The following is a 22,211-nucleotide window of genomic DNA, read 5'->3' on the forward strand; positions in this document are numbered from 1 at the left end:
GGAGGAGGGACAGGAGGAATGGGAGGGTGTAGGAACGGGCGGGAGTTCCTGTCTGCATCACATGCCTGACATTGCCTGTTTATAAATAGTTACTGTGGGAGCAGATTGTCTTGGCGTCTGACAGCATGGCTACCCTTGTTGTGCTTCACAGCCCCACCTGCTGGGCAAAGCAGACCAGACCACTCTCAGTGGCTGAAACCCATTAGCAAAGACACTGGAATATAAGTGTTCCTCTACCGTCTGTGGCCTTAGGGCTGTCGCTAAAAAGGCAGAATCCAAACTTGAGAAATACATTCATAACTCCAAACTTTTGTGTATAATGCATTGATGTCAATGAGAGTCGAAATTTGAGTTTAGCACAAGTATCTCAAGTCAATGGTTTGACACCAGTATTGTAAGTGCAGAGTTGGATGGGATGAGGTGGATGATGCTTGATTCTAAACACATCTCAATGCTGTCTGTACTGTAGATGTGAGATTGAGGCCACACTGGAGAGGCTGAAGAAGTTGGAGAGGGATCTGAGCACCAAAGAGCAGGAACTGAAGGAGAGAGAACGTCGCCTGAAGATGTGGGAGCGCAAGCTCATCGAGCAGTCCAACACCCCAGTAAGTTCCTCAGTAGCCTATACCCACCTGCACACCACACCACCAACACCCTCAGCACAACCACAACTACCACACACTGTGTCTAGTCACTGAACATGAACAGCACCCCAGCTTAGCACCACCTTCACCGTGTTGGTCCATGTGTCACAGTCCACAGTCCTGTCCACATTGTCACAAGGAGAAGCAAATGCTTCAGACTGGGGTCTGTCTGGAATGAAGGGGAATGGAATTAAATGCAATGCAATGGAGGGAAATATATAAGGCTCTGGTTCACTGAGTCTCACTGATGGGCATTTGAGTTGAGGAGAGGTATTAGCTCATCATGGTACTCTGTGTGTGACTATGTCACTGAACCCCCATTGGCCATCAGTCATAATTAGAGGTCAGTGTAATTGCAACGTTGGTAATGCCAATGTTGTCACGCTGATATGGGAGTCTTTGCTGCTTGTGTGGATGTGCCTGTACTACCCTTTCTATGTGCTGTTTCCAAAGCGACGCCCCGCTAGGTCTTGGCCACCTGTTTCTGTAATTGCTTGTGCATGATTTGATTTAATTTGATTTAACACATCTAACCTGAATATTACCTTTCTAGTTGGTTTTATTGGTTGGATTTGGTTTCCAAACTTCCACATCACTAATATGTTCTATACTAGATTATTTGTTTTGTCCGTTGTGCTGTGTAATTGCATGCTACAGCCATGCATTGGGATTGTCTTACAGTGCTTTGCCTTGGTATCAATTTGACATTAGTTGAAATTGATACACGCACTGATGTAGTGTGTAAGAATCAGTACCATCATCCTGAGCTCTCCAATTGTCAGGAAAGTCAATACCTCTTTATTCGTTGTTTTCTCCGTATCTCCTACCTTCATCTGTCCTGTAGACTCCAATCATTTCAGTCCAACCTTCTCTGATAATCCAATTTACTGTATCTCTGAACTCTCCTCTTCTAGTTTTTGACAATCACCTTTTATATTGGGTAAAAAATGATTTCACATTTCATCATTCCTCTTGGTGTATGTAGTCTAATTTCCTTCCCTCCTTTTCTTTCCCGACCTCTTCTTCCCTTCCTATCCTCTCTCCCCCATCTTTCCCTCTCAGTTGTTCTTACCTGTGGCGGCAAAGATTAGCGCCGAGTCGTTCTATGAGTCTAAGATGGAGGAGTCAAAAAGTTCTGAGATGTCATGTCAGATCACATCCTCCAGTAACGGGGAGGTGGACGGGATGAGTCTGCAGGCCATGATGAAGGGCTTTGGGGACATGTTTGCCTTGGACATGGGGAGCCCCGTCCTGCACTCTGGCATGCAGGTCAACATGCAGGCCAAGCAGAACTCTTCCAAGTCCAGCAGTGTCAGAGAGGGCCGCAAAATCAACATGGCCTTGGGGATGTCAAACTTCAACTGGTCAGACGACAGTGATTAGAGCGACCTGATTGGTCCAGCTATGTATGGGCCACTCAGTAGCATCTGTCAATCAATCCCTTCGGCCTGTGTCGAAACTGTGGTCTTGCTGCAAGTTCCCATGCATATTCCTTCTCACATCACTGGTGTTATGGACACAAGCTTCGAACATTAGATCATTCATTACGAATAGTTTTTTGCATGGCTGTTTTATTTTGTAACAATCCATTTTCTTTTGCACACATTCTTTTTAAAATGCTGTATGAACATAATGTATTAGAAACCTTTCGCCTACATGGCCCTTATGGATGTCATAAAAGCCTAATGTACTGTATAGTGCCATGCTGTGAAGAAAGAGCCATGTGAGCAAGTTGCATGGAGGAGGCGAAGCTTTTATGATGAAGTGACATTTCGCTGACATTAATAGTGGCCAATTTGTTCTGTATGTGGTGGAGCATAGTTGCTGTGATTAAGTCTCTCACCAGGATGAGAAAGAACAAGTTTCCCTCAGCTGACCCAGACTGGAGTCAGCAGAAGAGAGAGAACGTTTCCTGATAGCCCTGTTAAACTACAGACTTCCTGTGCCTTTTTCTGTATACACTGTCAGGAATCTTTGGATTTCAAGCCCCCATACTATGGCTTATTGGTGTAAAGTGCACAGTAGGTGTTTGTGTCTATCTGCGAGGGCCCCAGTAAAGTCTTGGTTCATGTGCTGGTTGACAGAAGCATGTTACAGATACATATAATCAAGATGTTTATTAGGAGTGCCATAGACCTTAGACTACCACTCCTTGACAGGACGAAGTTCTCATAGACAAGGGCAACTATATAGGACCTTAATTCAATTAACTCAATCTTATTCACTGGTAAAAGCTCTACTGTGTGCTATAATAATTTATTTAAATCAAATGATATATGAAGTAAAAACAGTATTTAATTGCAGAGAGTATATGAAATACTCTTTAGAGGGCTTCTCTAAGCTAAAGATTATTTATCAGCTAAACATGTTTGCACCTGCACCAACAGTTTTGACCTTTTTTGACCACAGGCCAAAGTGTGTTTAACAACCCCCAAAGTGAGCCTATTGAAGCTCAACTAACGAGTGCCATCACCAAATGCCCTGTAAATCCTGCTGGGAGCTCTTCTCTTCTGAACATAGCCAATATGGAGGATCTTTCTGTCTGACTCCAAAGAGCTTGGGCCTAGGCCCTGCAGCTTTCATTTCCTTCTACTTAGTTGATGTATGTTTTTATATACTGTTGTGTAGTTATTAAACCTAGTCTGAAACACATCCATTAACAGACAATAACCAACCAATACACTACCTTGTGTGAATGTCAACCACTTTGTAAGGTATTTTCTAGACATCTAATGCCCAGAGTTGCAATATGATCTATGCAAACTACAGCACCTTGGATTAGTCCAATAGTGTCTCTTTAATGGTGTGCCATAACTCTATTAGACCGACCACTTTTTGATGTGAACCTATTTTGCTGCAAAATTTCTCTACTGTTCCTTGTTTCTCAATAAACATTTTCTCATTAAACATTGAACTTCCTGCTTTGGTTCTTCACTCTTCCTGTTTTCTCAAATTTCCTCTTGGTTTACCCAGTTTTGTTTACCTTGAATTAGGAAAGAGCCATATAAGTAACATGCATTGAGGAGGCGAAGCTTTTATGAGGAAGTGACATTTCGCTGACATTAAGAGTGGCCAAAATCGAACAACTAATTCAATAATGTTACAATAATGTAACAAATCAAAGGTTGTTAACTACAAAATTCCAAAAGTGGCAAGAAAATAAGAGTGAAACAATTCATGCCAGGAGAAGATTAAGCAAATGTGACTGTACTAACTTCAGATGAAAAGGTCTGTAATAAAAAAAAATTGTACATGTAAGACCTGAAATCATTCTCGTATTACATTAATTTATTTGCATTAGACCCATGTTCACTGTAGTCCTCAAGGCTTCAAATAAACATATAATCAATGGCAGGATTTCTATAACGAACTAATGAACAAGTGGTACGGGGCACTACTCATACTTGGTGCAGCACACCCATTTGTATTGTATATGTTACACTTACTGACAATGCCTGCTTAATTGCCCCTGCGGGGATTGACAGTCATATTGAATTGAATTTGTGGTGTAGCCACTAGCGTACTAGCCAATAGGTTTCCAATGCTTGTCCGCCTCTATAGTATAATCAACTTGCTACAGTATACTCCCATTCCACAAGGGGGCAGAGTGGTGTGAACTACTGAACTCCTCTTCCCTGTCAAAGGAATTCCAAAGGCTGAGCAATTTCTGCTGACTTCCCCCTTCCCCTCCTCTCATCAATTAAGATCTGTTTCCCTTTGTCAACAGTATGCTTTGGATTTTAATAAAGGATGCAAGTCATTTGTGAAATACAATATGGCTGCTCGAAATGTGATATTATGTCACTTTAATTAGGCAATATCTGTAATGGAACTTTGGCAGTAGGGTAAGGGGGTTGTTTTTGAATGTGTTTACTTCCGAACCATACCACTGCAGTAGACGGAAAATGCAGCTGGGGGTGAGGGAGTTTAGAAGGCTGCAAAGAATTGTATCGCGCTGATTCTGAAATGGCCCTCTTTGAATGTGATCTGTCGAGATTGCCATTCAGCTCAGACTGAGCTGTTATCAGATGCCGTGGGAAGCAAATATTGAATGCTTAGATTAGTCATTCATTTAGTCATCTATCCCTCAATTCCCCCGGTGCATTGTTTCTATCACCACATAGCAGCCTCATGATCAGAATGATGAAATCTTTATTTTAGCTGGCTACTTTCTGCTTGATTACACTTAATGAACAGTCAATTATTCATCATTGAAATGCATCATGAAAGACCAGTCAGATGGACATTGGACACATTTTAGTTTGAGGTAGGCCATTAGGACGCAGTCATCTTGATTGCAGAACACAATAGCTGCAAAAATCATTGCTATAATGCATGGTAAACTTGTCTTGGAATGATGTAGGCCTATATGTAATGTATTTTGTAATGCATACTGCACACATGAATGCTAAATGCAAGATTTGTGTTAAGAGTCCAAACATCAAGAATAGGCAGCACATTTCTTTATTTGAGCTGTACACATTTGTATGACATGACCATTAGAGCAGTATTCCCTGGTACTATTTCAGTTTTGTCTTTTTTTCACACAGCTCCTTTCCAACCTTCATATTCATTCCTGGACAGAGGAACATGTGGTCAGTATCAACAAATATCAATCGACTACTTCCTTTGTCTAATTAGCCATTAATAACCATCATGGCTCCACCTGAATGGCTCCATCTTAATATGAATGCTTTTGCAATTCCATCCCCACAGTACTTTTGGATGCAGCAGATATTTGGGGCAGGTATGTTCACCTTATAGATTTCTCATACTGTAGGTATGATCAAATGAATGAACCCATCATTTTGGCGTGTATGTGTTGTGTTTTAATTAGCATTTGTTTTCCATGTTCTCAGGGGAGGGGGCAAGTGGCATGCAGCTGTATGGTGACCTGTTTAAGGAAAACCACATTACAGGCAAGAGGCTGCTGCTGCTCACGGAAACAGACATGCGAGACCTGGGGGTCAAGTCCAAAGGTCACATCATGCACCTCAAGGTATCATACTACCTTTCAAACTATCGTGAACTAGCCAGTCATTTCACAATGTGTCCAAATGGTATCATTATTTAAATTGAGCTATATACTCATACAAATGATTTTGAAGTCTATGTATAACATGATTTCCCCAACAGAGTGAAATTGAGAAGCTAACCAATGATTACATGGGGCTATTCCACTTCCCTCCACTAATGAAGGTATTGTATGTCTTTTCTCTTTGTTATATAATGGTTGGCAGTGTTTACTGTTGCAATATGTTAGCCTGGAAATCTCTGTTCCACAGGATGAGTGTGCAGAGGAGGAGGAGGAGAGAAGGAAGATTGTTAATCTGGAGCTGGTGTTTGGGTACCACTGGAAAGCAGTGGGTCACTCGGTAGGTTTTCAATGGACACTGAAAATATTCTATGACAAATAACCAAGATGTCTAGGAGGGAATCTGAATATATTTTCATCCAAATACAGTCATTTCTTCCCTGCATTTTCAAATGTATTTGTAAACTAATTTAGTCTCAGCATATAGTAATAGCTAACTAACTTGTTGTTGTCAGATAAGATTAAAACTGGTATGTCAAGATGGAAATGCTCCTTCAAGTTGCTGTTTCTCTAGATAAAGATGCACATTATGGTCCCCATCAAACTCAAGCAAACACTGACCACTGTTACACTGAGCATGCTTTGCCTTCAAGACATATCCTTGCAAGAGAAACAGATGAATAAATATTTCATCTAAAGCCATGCATCCCATCCACCCCCACTTGCTCACCATCCTTTGTTAGGGTCTCAAACGGTGGAGAAAGGCTGCTTCTCCACTTGCTGTTTGAATTTAATCAAAAATAGCCAATTTAGTCAGAAGTCATTTTCTTTTTAGAAAGGCAAATGTTATTTAATCTTTCAGCTGTTCATTGTCCCATCATAAATAGTCCCCTTTCAGTACGTTCGGCGGGGCTGAAACGAGCCTGCTAATTGCCTCCCATTTCTTCTGACATGTGGTGGTTTAGTGGGTAGAAAACACAGCAGGGAGAAGGAAACAGGAGGCTGAGAAAATGAGAGCTAATTATTTTCCCCTGCCTGGTGTCAGGTTCCATGTCAGCCTTGTTTTTACAAACTGGAAGGTTTTTTGCACTAAATAAAACAAACCCGCACTGCGTTTTTTTCCGCCCCTCTTTGCTGGTGGTGTCATGGAAGCAGCTGCACTTCTCAAAGACAAAATGAGGGCCTGCGATTGTGCGGCCACCATCTGACAACCACTGAGGGTCCCCCACTAATGAGGATATCACCGCACAGCCAAGAGAAAGGTGCTGAATTATGTATGAGTTGCCATTAGACCAGACACACTCCGGTCTTGGGCATCATTACCAGACATTGTTTCTGCTGGAGTGATTAGACCAACAAGTGGACCTGGAGGCCATGGTGCGACTGGCCAGGGCCGACCCGGGGCCGCTGCCTGGTGTGTCTTGGAGCCAGAGCCTTCCTCACGCTAGCTCCCCCTTTGAGCCCCGGCCAGCCCCTGGGGACAGTGTAGGAGTGGGCTGAGACTCCTCAGATGAGTGTGTTAGTGGCACTTCTTTGATGTCTTCTTCTGTGATCCCCACACAATAGATTGGCCCACACCGTGAACCGTGTGTGGTTAAGCAGTGACCTGTGGCTTCATGGCTGGTTTTTGGGGATGGCAAAATCATTACTGCTTTGTCAGCATGCAATATTCAGCAGGAGTATGGGGTTTGCTCAGATTTGTATTTCCTAGTGAGGATTTGATCCCTGTGTGCCTTGTGCAACAGTGATCGTAATACTGAGTTTATTTTCACCTAACTGGAATAACATTAGCATTACTCAAATGTGTATTTCACCAACAATAGCACCAGGTGTCAAGATACTGCGAACCATATCCCCTACAGGAAATAATACAAGTTATTCACCATAGCAACTTATGTTTACCCCTGAAGTAAAATGTCTCTGCAAAGATTGATAGGTTCTTAATATTCTCATTTACCACTTGTTATGTCATCCTTCATGCTATGATCATTCAAGAGACATGCTATCCTCTGTGATTCTGAGAGCACATCAAAGAGTGTGTGGAAAGCAATCAATCTCCAAACGAATTATACATTTGTCTCAATTGAAGGCAACTCACAGTGGATACTAGGTGAAATTAGGATTAAAATCTAAATGTACAACATAACTTGTGCTACTGTCAAGTTTGATCATGATTTCATATAAATTCACATTACATTCCGGAAATGTTCAATTCCAAGGAACTACCTCTAGGCTGTGCTGTTGGTTTAGGAAAAATGCAGTTAGGTTCTCAACTGACAGCAGTTATTTCATATTTTTTTAAGACCTATAATCTCTCTTTTTTAGGACTGCAAATGGAAAATGTACATGGAACTTGACGGAGATGAAGTTGCAATAACATACATCAAGGATGTGACCTTTAATGCCAACAGACAGGATGTGGATGTCCTGAAGATGACCAAGGTGTGATCATAAGCATTACTCCAGGCCATGCGTTGAAAGGGCATCAGGACTTAAAAACAGTCACTTGTCCATTACATTTCTTTGTTGAAGGTTTTTTAGGATCATTGAAAGAGTGTACCCTTTTGCTAATGTTATGACATAAAAAATCCCTCTCTGTATCTTCAGATAAATATAATTATTCCTTGAATTAATGTCATTGCTGTATTGAAGATACCGTATTGAAGTAACTAACATGTATGACGATTAATAACCAACATCAAACTAATTCCTTGCAGCCCCCATTTGTGATGGACAAATGGGTAGTTGGACTATGGGAGAATCAGGTTGTTGACTGCATTGTTAATTATGAGGTGAGTCAGTCAAAACATTGCTATAGGATCAGGGCCAGATTACCACATCTGGGGCCCCAGGGCACCTACCTCCAGGGGGCCCACAAAAGGGGGAGATCTTGGAGGGTTGGTGGCCTGGCGGTTGGGAGTTGCTTCTGTGGGTCGCTCTGGATGGGAGTCTGTTAGATGACTGAATGTAATGTAAATGTTGAGCGGCTTCACTGCAGGTAGATTGTATGTTTTAATATTCAATAAAAATATATATAGATAAAAATATATAACAAATTATAAAATACATAAACAATTTGCAGTTTTATAGCTTATCATGCTATTTTACACATTTTGCAATGAGGCTTAGAGAAAAGTTTGCAGTTTTAAAGCAAATTTCCTACAATTCTACACATTTTGCCATGGGGCAGAGAGATAAATGTGCAGTTTTATAGGTAATCTCATACTATTCTACACATTTTGCCATGAGGCTGAGAGAAAATGTTCCAGTTTTAAAACCACATTTCTGCAATTCTACACATTTTGTCATGGTTTATGAGTGTTCATATGCTATCTGGGGGGGCCCGACCTCCAGGAGGCCCCAACTGATATGTTCATATGCTTTCTGGCGGGGGCCCGACCTCCAGGGGGCCCTCAACCGGTGTACATATTTATTATTATTATTATTACATATGCCTTCTGAGTGGTTGGGGGCCCCCTGGAGGTCGAGGCCCCAGGGCACGTGCCCTGCGTGCCAGGTCGGTAATCCGGCCCTGTATAGGAGCCCTTCAATATCCTAACCCTTGCACTACATACACTACACCACATTTAGGTTAATCATTACCAATAATAAGAATTATACAGTAGAATGAAGGTCCACAGTGTACTGTATGGTGTGCCTTTAAAAACAAGTAATACATTGTGAATTCAATTTGACATGTAGCTAGATATGATCAATGTTTAAAATACCCTACAGTGATTGTTGTGTCCTTATACTTGCCACTAGAATGATGTGAGATCACCCAGGTGTACGAGACATAGCCATGCAGTGAGGTGGAACCCCACCAGTGGACGAGATGAGATCAAGACTGTGGAGCTACTGATAGAAACAGCTCAGTTAAACATTGAAGGAAACCCCAGAAGCAGATCAAACTCAAAAGGTCAACTTTCTATGGTGTTTTGGATGCAGATTTCATTGACAAATGGTCAATTTAGAGCTGTCTTAAATACAGAATGCACAAATGTATGCACACATCTATGTAGCCAACAATACCAGTGGATGTTCTTTCTCCTTCCAGATGTGGATCCCAGATGGTTGTACAACCTGAGACAGAGGCAGCTGAAGAGCCAGTCAGCAGCAGAGCAGCATGGTTCCCGGACCCCCACCGGAGGCTCAGAAACCCGCACCCTGTCTCAGTTCCTGTCTGCATATGGAGATCAGGCCTCTTCCTACGCTGCAGCAGTGCGGAGGTCTCCCAACAGCCCCCTCTCTCCCTGGTGCTCCCGCAGCTCGTCCCCCACTGCTGGCCTGTCCGCCATGCTCTCCCCCCTCTACCTGGGGTCAAAGGGCAGCAGCCCCTCCAGCACCACCTCAGAGAGTGCCTTGGAGCGTGAACGCCTGCTCATTGCCGGGGAAGTGCAAGGTTACCACAGGCACAGAAGCTACATTGGCAACTCATTGAGTGCAACAAGGGACCACAACAGAGACACATGGTCCCATACAAGGGGCAACTTCACACAGAATAAGTCAAGCAGAACCTCAGAGCAAATGGGGAGGCCTCAGTCCAATAGTTACAATATAGCATCTCAGAACCGGGCCAGGGTGATACCGGGCATATCGGCGGTGGTAGAAAACCCCAGTACAGAGCAAGAGGGGGCTAAAGTCAGTGATGGGGGATGGATCAAAGTGGAGCGCCAGAAAAGGTTACCTCGACAAGACAATAAACAGGCCAGAGGAAGACAGAGAGGGGGTAGAGGTGGCCGTGGTGGACGAAGCTGAGAATAATTTGCTGTTTGAAAGTGTTAACATGTCTTAATAGATTGGACATCAGGTTTACTTTGAATATTATCTTTCACACTACATATACATTTTCTCTCTGGAGGGATCTTTCTAGGGGTCATTTGAACTAGGGACAATTGTGATTTAGGGAATGCACCCAATTCAGTCTTTTAGGGCTGAATTCTGAATTGTACTGTATGCACTCAAATAATTTTTGGATTTAGCATGTAAGCCTACATATCATTTGTAGTTGTATATTGTGAACTGTTCTACATAAGGCTATTGTAAATTGTATAGCCTACATTTTCCTAATCTTTTTATTTATGAGATATACTGTATAGCTAGATAATTGTGCCTTTTATTACAATATAAAAAAGTGAATGTACATATGGATTTTTAAAAAGAATATATATTTTTAATAGTCTATAACTATATGACGGGTAAAAAAAGATAAACGTACATGAAGTTGATGGAAAGGACGCGGGAGTTTTTCTATAAACCCGCCCCTTTATGTAAATATGTTCGCTATGATTTCGCGCCACGGCTTAGTACTTAGAAGGTTAGAAGTTGGTGGATCAGTATATGACATAATATTTTGAAAAATGTGTACAAAAATAAAAGTGTCCATCAGCAGTATTTTCTAAAGATTTTTTCACATTTTATGTGGCGTATATTTGTGTGTTCTATTTCCCTTTTAGACCGTCTTTTGAAACAAAAGTTTATACAGCTTTAAGGACATTTTCCTTGCGCGGGAAATTTCTCAGCACCCCATATGCAAGTCTGGTCTGGTGGGGTTTCCCTGCATTCGTAAAACGACTGCAGAAACGTGTACTAGAGTTTTGACTGAGTTTCTTTGCAGAAAACTTTAAACCCAACAAAATGCGTCCATCTCGCTCTACGGTAAGGAATGTTATAATATATGTAACGTACTATATCAAACAATAACAGGGTGACATACCCTAATGTTCTGATTTTATAGCTGCAGAGAATGTAAGTAGCTAACAAAAATTCTGCTGTGGTAAACCTAACGTTGGGCTCTTATTTTCTTGCTAACATTTTAGTAAACCTGTTGCCTTAGCTACTTTATGCAAAAGCTGCTGGAGACTGTGCCTACGGTCTCATTGGAGTTGCAATGCAACCATTACTTTTCTCTGTAGCTCAGCTGGTAGAGCACGGCGCTTGTAACGCCAAGGTAGTGGGTTCGATCCCCGGGACCACCCATACACAAAAATGTATGCACGCATGACTAAGTCGCTTTGGATAAAAGCGTCTGCTAAATGGCATATTATTATTATTATTATTATCTTATTAGTTACCATCTAAATTAGCTATCATTTGAATCTAGACAGTTTTGATGTTGAACGGCTGTTTTTAATTCATAACAATTTCAGTGGCTACTATCTAGTTATACCACATAGTTTTGACTACACAGATTTAGATTTTATCCTGACAAAAGTTTTGCCATTTAAAATGTCGGTTTTATCCACCATCAAAGTAAGTAAATCTTACATGGCTAATCACACTCCTTTGTATAACCACCTAACGTTAGCTAACTAGCGTCAATGACCTTGTAAGATACATTTTGTGTTGGCCTTGATATGGCTTAACTAGCTTCCATTGTTGTATCTTGCAGTCACATCCCTATCACCATAGGTATTGCTGCTTCTCTCATTTTGCAGGAGGGCAGCAGTGTGACTAATAGTACTCACTTTGTTCATATGTCTATGGTCTGAGCTTCCAGTCTATTCATTCAGTTTTTCCTTACTCGTTCATCTTGTCTCTCCAGCGCCAGCAGGCCCCCCAGCCTCCCTCCACCAGGATGGGTTTGCGGAGTTTCCGTAATGTGCCCATGGAGACATCCTCTTCTTCATCAGATGACAGCTGTGACAGTTTTGGCTCTGACGGTGGCTTTGCTAACACAGTAAGGCAAATTGCCACATTTAGCTCCGATAACAATCAGTGTTTGACCATATTCACTCATCTAATGAGTTAGTTGTTGATGAAACTAACTGAAGGTTGTGCTTTCACTTTCCACAGAAAAGTAGCTTCAGAGAAGCTAGGAAGGTGGCGGAGAGAGCCAAGGTGTTTGAGGCTAGTTCGGAAGAAGAGTCTCTCAGTGGGTTTGAGAATGCCTTCAGCAGTGAAATGAGTGCCATGGTGAGTGTTTTTTGTATTGATATTACCAATTTAATGTTATTGCACAATAGTGGCTACTATACACAAAAAACATTTCAGAATGTGTGCTCAGACAAATGTACTGTGTGTTTCAGAGAGTGGACTCTGACTCTGAGGAGTCAGTTGAGCCGCGGAAGAGGAGCCGCCGGTCCCAAACCCTTAAGGTGGCCATGAAATTCCCCACCAGGAGGGCCAGCCAGAAGAAGACTACTGCAGCAGAGCCCCCTAAACAGCCCAAAGTTTCTCCCAAACAGTCCGACACTGAGGATGGAGACAACTTCATGGACAAGAGAGCACTTAACATCAAGGAGAACAAAGCCATGGTACGACAGGATCATTCAGAGTCGTCGTTGTGGCTGTAGCTTGCTGAGTGACATTTTAGTCTAATTATGTAATTGCAATTTTATTTGTTTAGCTTGCAAAGCTGATGGCAGAACTCAACAAAATACCTGGCTTCCCTAGAAGAACGTCCCTGCCCATGATGAATGCGGTGAGTGAGACAAGATGGTGGATATGGCTGTTCTATAAAACATGTATTCAGGAAATATTTGAGTATTGATGAAATATGCTACCACCATTTACATTTTTGGACTGTAGTTAATGCGTTTTTGTTTCCTCTGTAGCCTCGTCGCGCCCCACGCCGGTCTCTGGGAGCCCCTGGACCCCGCAGGAGGAACCCTGAGCGTACCTCTAGGCCCCACACTCGCTCCCGCTCCCTGGTGGACGGCCCCCCCAGCCCCCCATCAGAGGAGGAAGAGGAGGACAAGTTCAGCCTGGTGCGCAGGAGCCGCTACTACGAGGAGGTGGATGAAGCGGTCAGTGGCACACACACCTTTGTTGACCTCAGTGTTTGGTTGGTAACGTCGAGTGTCAAGTAAAGTTGGATTTTTTTTTTGCGTTTCCTGATCTGTCCGTTCAATAATAGTGAATACCGAATTTCAGGACTTGTCCGTTTGGTTGACATGTGTGTGTTTACAGAAGGAGCCCCGTCGGCGCAGCTACAACGGGGTGCTGGCCATTCCTCATGTGGTGCGGCCTGTGGAGGACATCTCCCAGATGGAGCTGGATCTGATCGCAGGCAACGTGCGGGAGAAGGTCTACAACAGATCCACTGTAAGTTCCCATTCTCCTACAGTGGTACTCAAAACGCCTGTCTTTAAAGTTTGATTTCTGTTAGTCACCCCTCTAATTTGCTTGCTGTAGGGATCCACTTGCCATCAGTGCCGCCAGAAAACGATCGACACCAAGACCAACTGCCGTAACCCAGAGTGTGTGGGAGTAAGGGGTCAATTCTGTGGCCCATGTCTCCGTAACCGCTACGGAGAGGAGGTCCGAGATGCCTTGCTGGATCCTGTAAGTACTGCACTCGTCTTCTCCGAGCCATCAAGAGACAGTGACACGTGTCCATTTGATTATTGACTGTTTTGTCAAGAGAATACAGTTGACATCGTCTTGGTCTTGTGCAGGAGTGGGAGTGTCCGTCATGCAGAGGGATCTGCAACTGCAGCTTCTGTAGAGCCAGAGAGGGTCGCTGTGCCACTGGAGTCCTGGTCTACCTGGCTAAATACCATGGCTACGACAACGTCCATTCTTATCTCAAGAGGTAAGGTTCATTCTACTTCTGAACTTAAACCTTTGTCTTGTAATCGTATTTGTACTTCGACTGCTACTGTGTTGGGAATTAAAAATGTGTCTCTCTCTGCAGTCTGAAGAAGGAAATGGAAGAGAGCCAGTAAATCATGGAGAATGTAACCTGATTCTGGATCTGACTGACAATGTTCTCATGTGATATGGCTTTTATATTCCATAATGCAAAACTGTTGATTCTTCCATTACTGATTCTGTAAATTTTTACATTGTTTTAAATGTATACGGTTTTACTGTCAATTACTCCATGCAACTGGGTATGTTTATACTGTGATGTTTGCCTGTGACGTTCTCACTTTTAACCTGCAAGTTTGGATAAAAACAATATGTATAAATTGGTTGTCCTCTACTATGTTAATTGTACTCGAGTCGTCCATTTTTTGTATAAGAAAATTAGCTTTCGACTTCAATAAGGTTTATTCTCTCTTCCCAATGTCACATGGTTACTTTTGACTCTGCTCAGTAGTCCACCATTGTACCATCATACCCCTGAGGTGGTGAGGGTGGAAAGGGCACAGCTAGTGGGGGCTATTTCCCCCTCCTGAGCAGAGAGAAGCTATGATATAGTACAGTGCCTGGTTAAATCCTTCATTAGATAACTGTTACTAATGGTGTGGAAACAATTAGCAGTCTGTAATGGGAATCTCATACCTGTAAATCATTTATCCTATTAAAGCACTTCCTTGCTCTGGTCTTTTTCTCTCCTTTCATTTTCCAACAATGTTTTACAGTGCAAATAGTAATGTTCTCAGGTGTCACTCAAGTGGCAATGAAGTTAATGCCGATATTTTCTGTTCAGTAGTGTGTGGTACTACATAGGAAATGTCGTGAGGTGAATCTTGGGTGGTTCATTGCTATTAAGCCTTTGAAAATGTACTTCATTTGACCTGCACCATTTCCAGTGAGCATGCTCTCTCATTAACACTGACACTTACCTTTTGAAATTACAGTCCACACTTGAGCGTTTTTGCTGGTTTGGTAGGAGACTTGGTCTCTTATTACGAGAGTAACTACTCTAATTCAGAGTGCACTGCTTTGTTCTCTTTTTGGAAAAGTTGCCAGCTTGCCCTGTTGGGTTTACAGAAAGAGACATGTTTGGCCTCAACAGTTTGTAGTAGTCCATTGCATTCTGTCATTGCTAGTTATATGCAGTAGAAAATGGCTTTGGAATGCAGTGAGGCCATAGAAAACATTTGGAGACCTTTTCAAACAAGCTGATCAAGCCTCCAATTTTGTCTGAATGTCATATTATAATAAAAGTAGCCATTTTTTATCTGAATATGAGCAAAGAAAGAACCGAGTGCTCTAATTCTTTTAACAGCTGTTCTCCACAAAGCCGTTCATTATACAGTGACGCTGTTCTTAGGTCCTCATCCCCATTCCTTACAACATTTCCATCACACTCAAAAAATCTGAATTTTTCTTACCCAGAAACAAATATTATTAGCATAATAAAGATGCACTTGAAAATACTGGTATTAAATACCAATGATCATCCACTTTGGGGGTGATGAATATTTAGGGAAATAATTGTTTACGACGCTCAAGCATTGAGTTGATCTGGTAATCAGGCTATGAAATACAATATTTATTCATTAGAGCGGATTTAATGAGGCCTTGCGGCGCTAATTATGAAAAGCAGTGTAGCAGTAAATGAGTAGCGCACGGTGGCGGGCTGTTGGGTACCTGTAAGAAGGGAATGGGGGATGAAGTGCCATGCAACACAGAGCCACAGCCCTTCCCTGGGCCTGTCTGTCCAGCCCCCAGCACTACATCACTGGACCTGGAGACAGCACACAGACTATGCCTTGTTCTGCTTGGGCTGGAGGAATTAGAGCAGTAATGACAACCTTGTGATATTGTGTGCTGGTTGAACGGTGAGCAGTGGTGCTGGAAGTAACTGCATAGTTATAATCATGCAGCTTTTCAGATTACATAGAATGATTTCACATGCTGGTGTTTTTTCAGTTGTTCGATTGATTAATATTTTCATTATGGCTGCAGGGTTGTGAAATTGCTGTTCATTTCCTAGTGTCCTGCGGGTTTCTAGTGATTGTTGTGGAGCCAGAGGAAGAACAGCTGAATAAATGGAACACATGAGGCATGATCACAATGAGATCTGTAGGTCAAAATCAACAGATTAATTACAATGTAGAATACATCTGTCAAGCCTCCGCAATAAACATCCTTTTCAGCTCGGTGCCTAATAACTAGATTGACATGTCATTCCATGTTAGGAGCTACAGTAAAGCCTGGATCACACAAGCACAAAAATCAAGCCAGAAGAGTACATTCAGGGGCACTAAGATATCCTCAGTCCTCTTTCTTTTCTGTGATTTCTTTTGCAGGCAGACAGACATTTATAGACAAGAATATTCCTTTCCCCCTGACAACTGTGTCCTGTAAAGTGGAGAGAGAGAGAGAGAGAGAGAGAGAGAGAGAGTGCTGCTGTTGAGGTATAGCAGCGAATGACTCCGGGTGTCTGGAGGCTTATGACATGTTTCTTACCTCTGGTTCCAGACTGTGCGTTGATGGAAACAACCGTTTGGTCCAGGTGTCAGGGACATTATCAAAGAAAAAGGCTGACTGCAGTTGCTCCATCTCTGAGGAAATTGCCAACACACCCTAACAAAGGAAGGCATAAGTGCATTCGCTGCCGCCTTCAAAGGGAGCGTGATAAGATGACATTATAAATATACCATTTTTAACAGAGGGGGAAAAACACATCAGGCAGCTAAACTTAACAGTTCTGTTATTTCTGCATGCTTCCTTAAGGCTAACTTGTTGTTTACCCAGGGAGCATTTCAAGCAAATGTTCAATATCATGAATAGTATCATTTGGATATTTCAGATATAAGTGATAAATCTAAAAGGGAATTTCTGAAGAGTTACAAGGTTGTTCATCTCACACAGCTAGGCTATATTAGTCAGTGCACTACCTCTACCACACTCACCTTTGACCCTCTCCTTCTCACCACAGCAACCCTAACTGCTCTATTTGTGATCACACATGCAACACAAATGATCCTTGGTGGTCATTGCTCCATGCTCCACATTCTTAACCATACATGCCTGCTTTTTTTGCAGTTTAGACAGACATAGCATGGCTTCTCACACAATCACCAGGTTTTGACTGTTTGATTTCTATCGATTCACCTCATCTGTTGGAAGTTAACCAATACATTGTTTCCTTTACTTCCTAAAGGGGGAGCTCTAATACAGGCAACGCTGTAGACAGCCTTACATCTTCAGACAGCTTCAACATTCAGTGACTCTTCCACAGACTTGGTGGAGAAACAAGTATCTTATCATTGAGGTTGTGGTAACGATTTACCTGCAAGTACAGACAAATTACAGATTCATTTGTCTTTAGTCAATGAGAGCAACACCTTCACGGAGGTGTCACCAATCCATGTTTTGTCGACCATGTACATAGCAAAGTGTATTCCATTCTGATTAATTTAGACAACCATTTAATTGCTGTAGCTTATACCCTCAATACACTGAGTTAGGAGGGACTTACAGAGGAATAGAGCTGAGGAGGAGGATGACGAGTCTGGGGTGATTGTCCCTCACTGTCTGTCACCCTGGTGAGGGCTTCATATAGAAAAACAGGGGCTATAGCCTGGGCCTGAAAGGGTGATGACATTGTCAGTGTGCACAGCCTTGGTGAGGGCTTCGTACAGACAGACAGGCCAATAACGTGGGCCTGAGGGCGTAGTGACATTGTCAGTGTGCACAGCCCTGGTGAGGGCTTCATACAGACAGACAGACAGACAGGGCTATAGCCTGGGCCTGAGAGGGTGATGACATTGTCAGTGTGCACAGCCCTGGTGAGGGCTTCATACAGACAGACAGGGCTATAGCCTGGGCCTGAGAGGGTGATGACATTGTCAGTGTGCACAGCCCTGGTGAGGGCTTCATACAGACAGACAGACAGACAGACAGACAGGGCTATAGCCTGGGCCTGAGAGGGTGATGACATTGTCAGTGTTCCCATTAAATTATTGAGGAGCAATAGGGAGATTATGGGAGTCCAGCCTGCCACTATGGCCTGGCAGAGGGAGGGGCTAATTATGATGCGGGGGAGTGCAGGGCCGTAATGTGTAAATCTAATCTTACCTTAAGTGAGAACTGGTACATTGGATAGATTTTTATTGCGATCATATAATATGAAGAGGAGCTTACAGCCATGAGTTGGTGCTACTCATGTGCTTCATTAATTTTTACTTCATTAACTCTCTCCTCTAGAGCCTACAACACAATTCATTGCTGGTCATGAATCCAGAGCACAGGCAAATGCACTGCAGGATTAGATACAGACAACAATGCAATGGATACACTGACTAACGGTGCATTTCCACATAACATGATGGGGGTGATGAAACAACGGAGCCCCATTCATTTTCAATGGAGGGGAAGTGTGCGGGGGACCTTTGGGCGATGCGAGCGTGAACAGGGCGGGACCAAAGTTGGGGAAAGCTCAACTTTATGCAAATACTCTGCGATATCGCAACGCTATTGACCAATCAAAGCTCACTATAGCTTCCAGACCGTACTGGATTGGCTGCTGATATCTAGCACTACCTAGCCTGCTTGCTAGCTTGCGAGCACCCACATGAGGGCGAAGCTAGAGTGGCTATCTGAATTATCGTGTTATGTGGAAATCCCCTCTAAGGCTGGATTCAATCCGTATCACGGAAGTATCGTGGAAGATCTGCGTTAAAATGTAAAGGTAATTCCCAATTGAGTTGACATATGCAGCGTTTACCCTGAATGCAGTCTCCGCAAACACGGGAACATTTCCTTTAAATTTAAATCAAGCTTTAATGCGGATCTTCCACGATACGGATTCAATCCAGCCCACAGTCTAAACAAATCACAAACACATGCAAAATACAGAACCTCAAAGGCATTTTGTATTTATGACTTACTGCACTACATTTGATCAATGTCTTCGCATTTGGAAAACAGGTCTGAAAAACAAAGCATTCTTTACTCTAGCTAGTCAAAGGAACCATTTAAATTAAACTGTAGAAATTATATAATGATGTCTCAAATATGGATGGTGTGCATGTTTCTGTTACGCATACAAAGCTATTCATTTTAGTCTATTTAAACAGACCCCATTTCAAAGGAAACAAGCACTCATTAAGATCACACATGAACACACTTAACAAGATAGAGGATAGAGCGCGTTTCGTTATTGCTGAGAACAGAATGTATATGTTTTTAAATAACATTCTTATAATGTTCTCTGAACATTACTAAAGTTTTATTGTGGTTTTTAAAGAAGGTTTCCTTAATGTTATCGGAACAATGTGAGAACATGACTTTAAATACAACCATGAGGAAACCTGTAGGAAACTTTATGGTGAAGTACTGAAATTCCTACAGAAGAATGTGGTTTCTTAACGTTCTCTGAACTATTTGAGAACATTCCCAATGTCAAACCAGTTGGAGAACGTTCTAAGGTTCCAAAATTGAAATGAAATGTAACCATGTTTGAACTTTTATGAAATGTTCTGTTAAAGTAATGAAATACCAAGAAAATAAAGTTTTTTTGTCAAGTTACTTAAATGTGCTGAGAATGTTCCAAAGCCAAGCAACTATCCTGCACCATTCCCAGAAAGTTGTAGGAAGGTTGTATGCAAAATAACCATAGGACAACCACGCTCTCATCAAGCGCTAAGAAACATTAGGTGCTAGCTGGGTCTTGTCTTGCCTGAAGAAAAGCAGACCATAAATTAATGAATCATGTATGAACCATCATTCATTCAAGGTTGTGGATGCACAGAGCTGAAAATACAAATAAAGTAAAGTTTCTTATGAGTTCTCTTGGTTTACTCAACATCTATTTGACATCTAGCTGTCCCTTTTCCCTGGGCAAGGATTTCAACCATTCTCATGGCACATGGCCACTTTTCAATGGACCATTTGTTTAATATTATAGTCTTATAGTCTTAAACCCAACAATATAAATCAGTCATGAAAGCACCTGTGCATGCTTCTCTGCCCTGTAATATCCACTGTCTCTATTAACCCATGGTGGTTGACTATACTGGTTTACAGGGGAGAAGAAAGGAGAGAGGATGGAGAGAGGGTGTTAGAGGGTGACTTTTAGATAGTTCTATTGTGACCTTGTAGATTGACCAGCAAGTCCAACAGCTGGACATACAAGTCTTATTAGTCCTGGATCTGATGCTTGACCTGGAATATGGTATAATACTGGAGAATCAGGCAAAAGCCAGACTGGAAAAAAGGATGCATTTTCCCTGAAGAACATGAGTCTGGAGAGAAGAGTGGGGTGGTAAGTTAAGCAACTAGAGAGCGTTGGCTGTGTCTGACTTATGGTAGGAGCACTTCTGCAGGGGCAATACAGCTTCTAAAGTTTCTGCATTTCAAATTAGCTTTAGAACTGCCGTCCCCAAGATGATGATATGGCATCTGTTTTACCGCACATGCTGAAATAATGTTTCTGTTATGGTTGTTAGCCGATTTTCAAGCAATATCACCACAAAGCTATCAGTTGACAAAAGAAACTGCGAAAACATTTGAGGTAGCCACTCTAAAGTAGAATTAATGGGACAGAAAGAAAAGAGCTCTTAGACAATTAGCACTAGAGACCACTCTATAATCTTAAGATTATTCTCACCACTTAAAAGCAGCACAGATGGTTTATATTATTGTAGTGAAACAGAATTAACAACACTCGACTGGATATGATTTCGTTCCCTTAATGTGCATTTCCTTTAACATGTCTTTCATCTGTTCCTAAATGTCAGTATTGATCTGACCCAGCTGGCCTAACGAACCTCTGTGTCATCATCCCACAGTTTCTCTATTGTAACATCTACATGTTGTAACCTAGCTCTTGAAAACCCCTCTTCTCCGTATGTAGGGTTTTCAGCCATTACATTCGCCCACATTTGGTTCCGTGTAAACGACAATTCCGACGCAGTGTTTAGAAATGTCAATAATCATCACTTTCAAAGCGGTTTTCGAAACACATGCTGATATGCCCCTTATCTTTCATCTCAGCGAGAATGAAGCTTTAAAAAAAAAAAGATACACTTACTGTAGCAGTTTTGCACAGATCCATACACTGTGTGCCTCCTGTTGATGAACTCCACTTCCTCCCCAGTTAGCTTACACACAGGTGTTCGGAGCATGCTAGATAGCTAATTAGCACAAGTGGTGGCCTATGTCTTCCGTCTGTCTTCCGTAAACAAGCCCTGTAACATGGAGATATGGCCGTGTGGGAACACTAACCCAAACCCTATAAAGGTGTGTAGATACCATATAATGGCGCTGGAGGAGATGGCTGCCGTTTTATGGGCTCCTAACCAATTGTGCTATTATGTGTGTTTTTTCACGTTATTTGTAACTTATTTTGTACATAATGTTTCTGCCACCGTCTCTTACGACGGAAAATAGCTTCTGGATATCAGGACAGCGATTACTCACCTCGAACTGGACAAAGATTTTTTCTTCAACGAGTCGGACGCGAAGGATTTACTTCAGACACCCGACAAGGCCCAAATCCCCGTCATTCGCAGGAGAAAGAGACAGAGATGTTGGGGACGAAGGTCAGGGTGCCTTGTAAGGATCCGAAGGCGAGTGGGTAATCTGACTCTTCCATCAGTCCTATTAGCTAATGTACAATTATTGGATAACAAAATTGACAAGCTACGATCACAAATATCCTACCAACGGGACATTAAAAAACGGTCGTGGCTGAACGACGACATGGATAACATACAGCTGGCGGGGTTTACGCTGCATCAGCAATATAGAACAACGGCCTCTGGTAAGACAAGGGGTGGCGGTCTGTGTATATTTGTAAACAACAGCTGGTGCACGAAATCTAATATTAAGGAAGTCTCAAGGTTTTGCTCGCCTGAGGTAGAGTATTTCATGATAAGCTGTAGACCACACTATTTACCAAGGCG

At 42.3% G+C, this 22,211-nt stretch overlaps 2 protein-coding genes across 3 annotated transcripts in view; both read left to right on the plus strand.

The window, feature by feature from the left end:
* Positions 1-11,073, plus strand: part of LOC311130107 (mitogen-activated protein kinase kinase kinase 20-like) — a 33,072-nt gene extending 21,999 nt beyond the window's left edge. The window contains exons 11-20 of one of the 2 annotated variants that reach the window (XM_084162785.1): positions 470-605; positions 5,195-5,239; positions 5,361-5,391; positions 5,504-5,643; positions 5,781-5,843; positions 5,930-6,019; positions 8,005-8,121; positions 8,397-8,471; positions 9,445-9,598; positions 9,737-11,073. In XM_084162785.1, the coding sequence (XP_084018911.1) occupies positions 470-605; positions 5,195-5,239; positions 5,361-5,391; positions 5,504-5,643; positions 5,781-5,843; positions 5,930-6,019; positions 8,005-8,121; positions 8,397-8,471; positions 9,445-9,598; positions 9,737-10,437 (1,552 nt within the window). In that variant the 3' untranslated portion in view covers positions 10,438-11,073. Of the gene's footprint in view, positions 1-469; positions 606-1,706; positions 3,559-5,194; positions 5,240-5,360; positions 5,392-5,503; positions 5,644-5,780; positions 5,844-5,929; positions 6,020-8,004; positions 8,122-8,396; positions 8,472-9,444; positions 9,599-9,736 lie in introns of those variants that run through there. The other variant, XM_084162786.1, reaches the window with a different exon arrangement.
* Positions 11,074-11,240: 167 nt separating this feature from the next.
* Positions 11,241-14,953, plus strand: LOC311130118 (cell division cycle-associated protein 7-like). The gene is made up of 10 exons (XM_084162802.1): positions 11,241-11,337; positions 12,224-12,358; positions 12,475-12,594; positions 12,708-12,935; positions 13,028-13,102; positions 13,236-13,427; positions 13,591-13,725; positions 13,816-13,965; positions 14,079-14,215; positions 14,318-14,953. Exons 1-10 carry the CDS (start codon positions 11,317-11,319, stop codon positions 14,346-14,348), a joined length of 1,224 nt encoding a protein of 407 aa, XP_084018928.1. The 5' UTR covers positions 11,241-11,316; the 3' UTR covers positions 14,349-14,953.
* Positions 14,954-22,211: the final 7,258 nt, after the last annotated feature.

Source organism: Coregonus lavaretus, assembly GCF_964263955.1.
Source record: "Coregonus lavaretus genome assembly, chromosome: 5".
NCBI classification, from domain to species: domain Eukaryota; kingdom Metazoa; phylum Chordata; class Actinopteri; order Salmoniformes; family Salmonidae; genus Coregonus; species Coregonus lavaretus.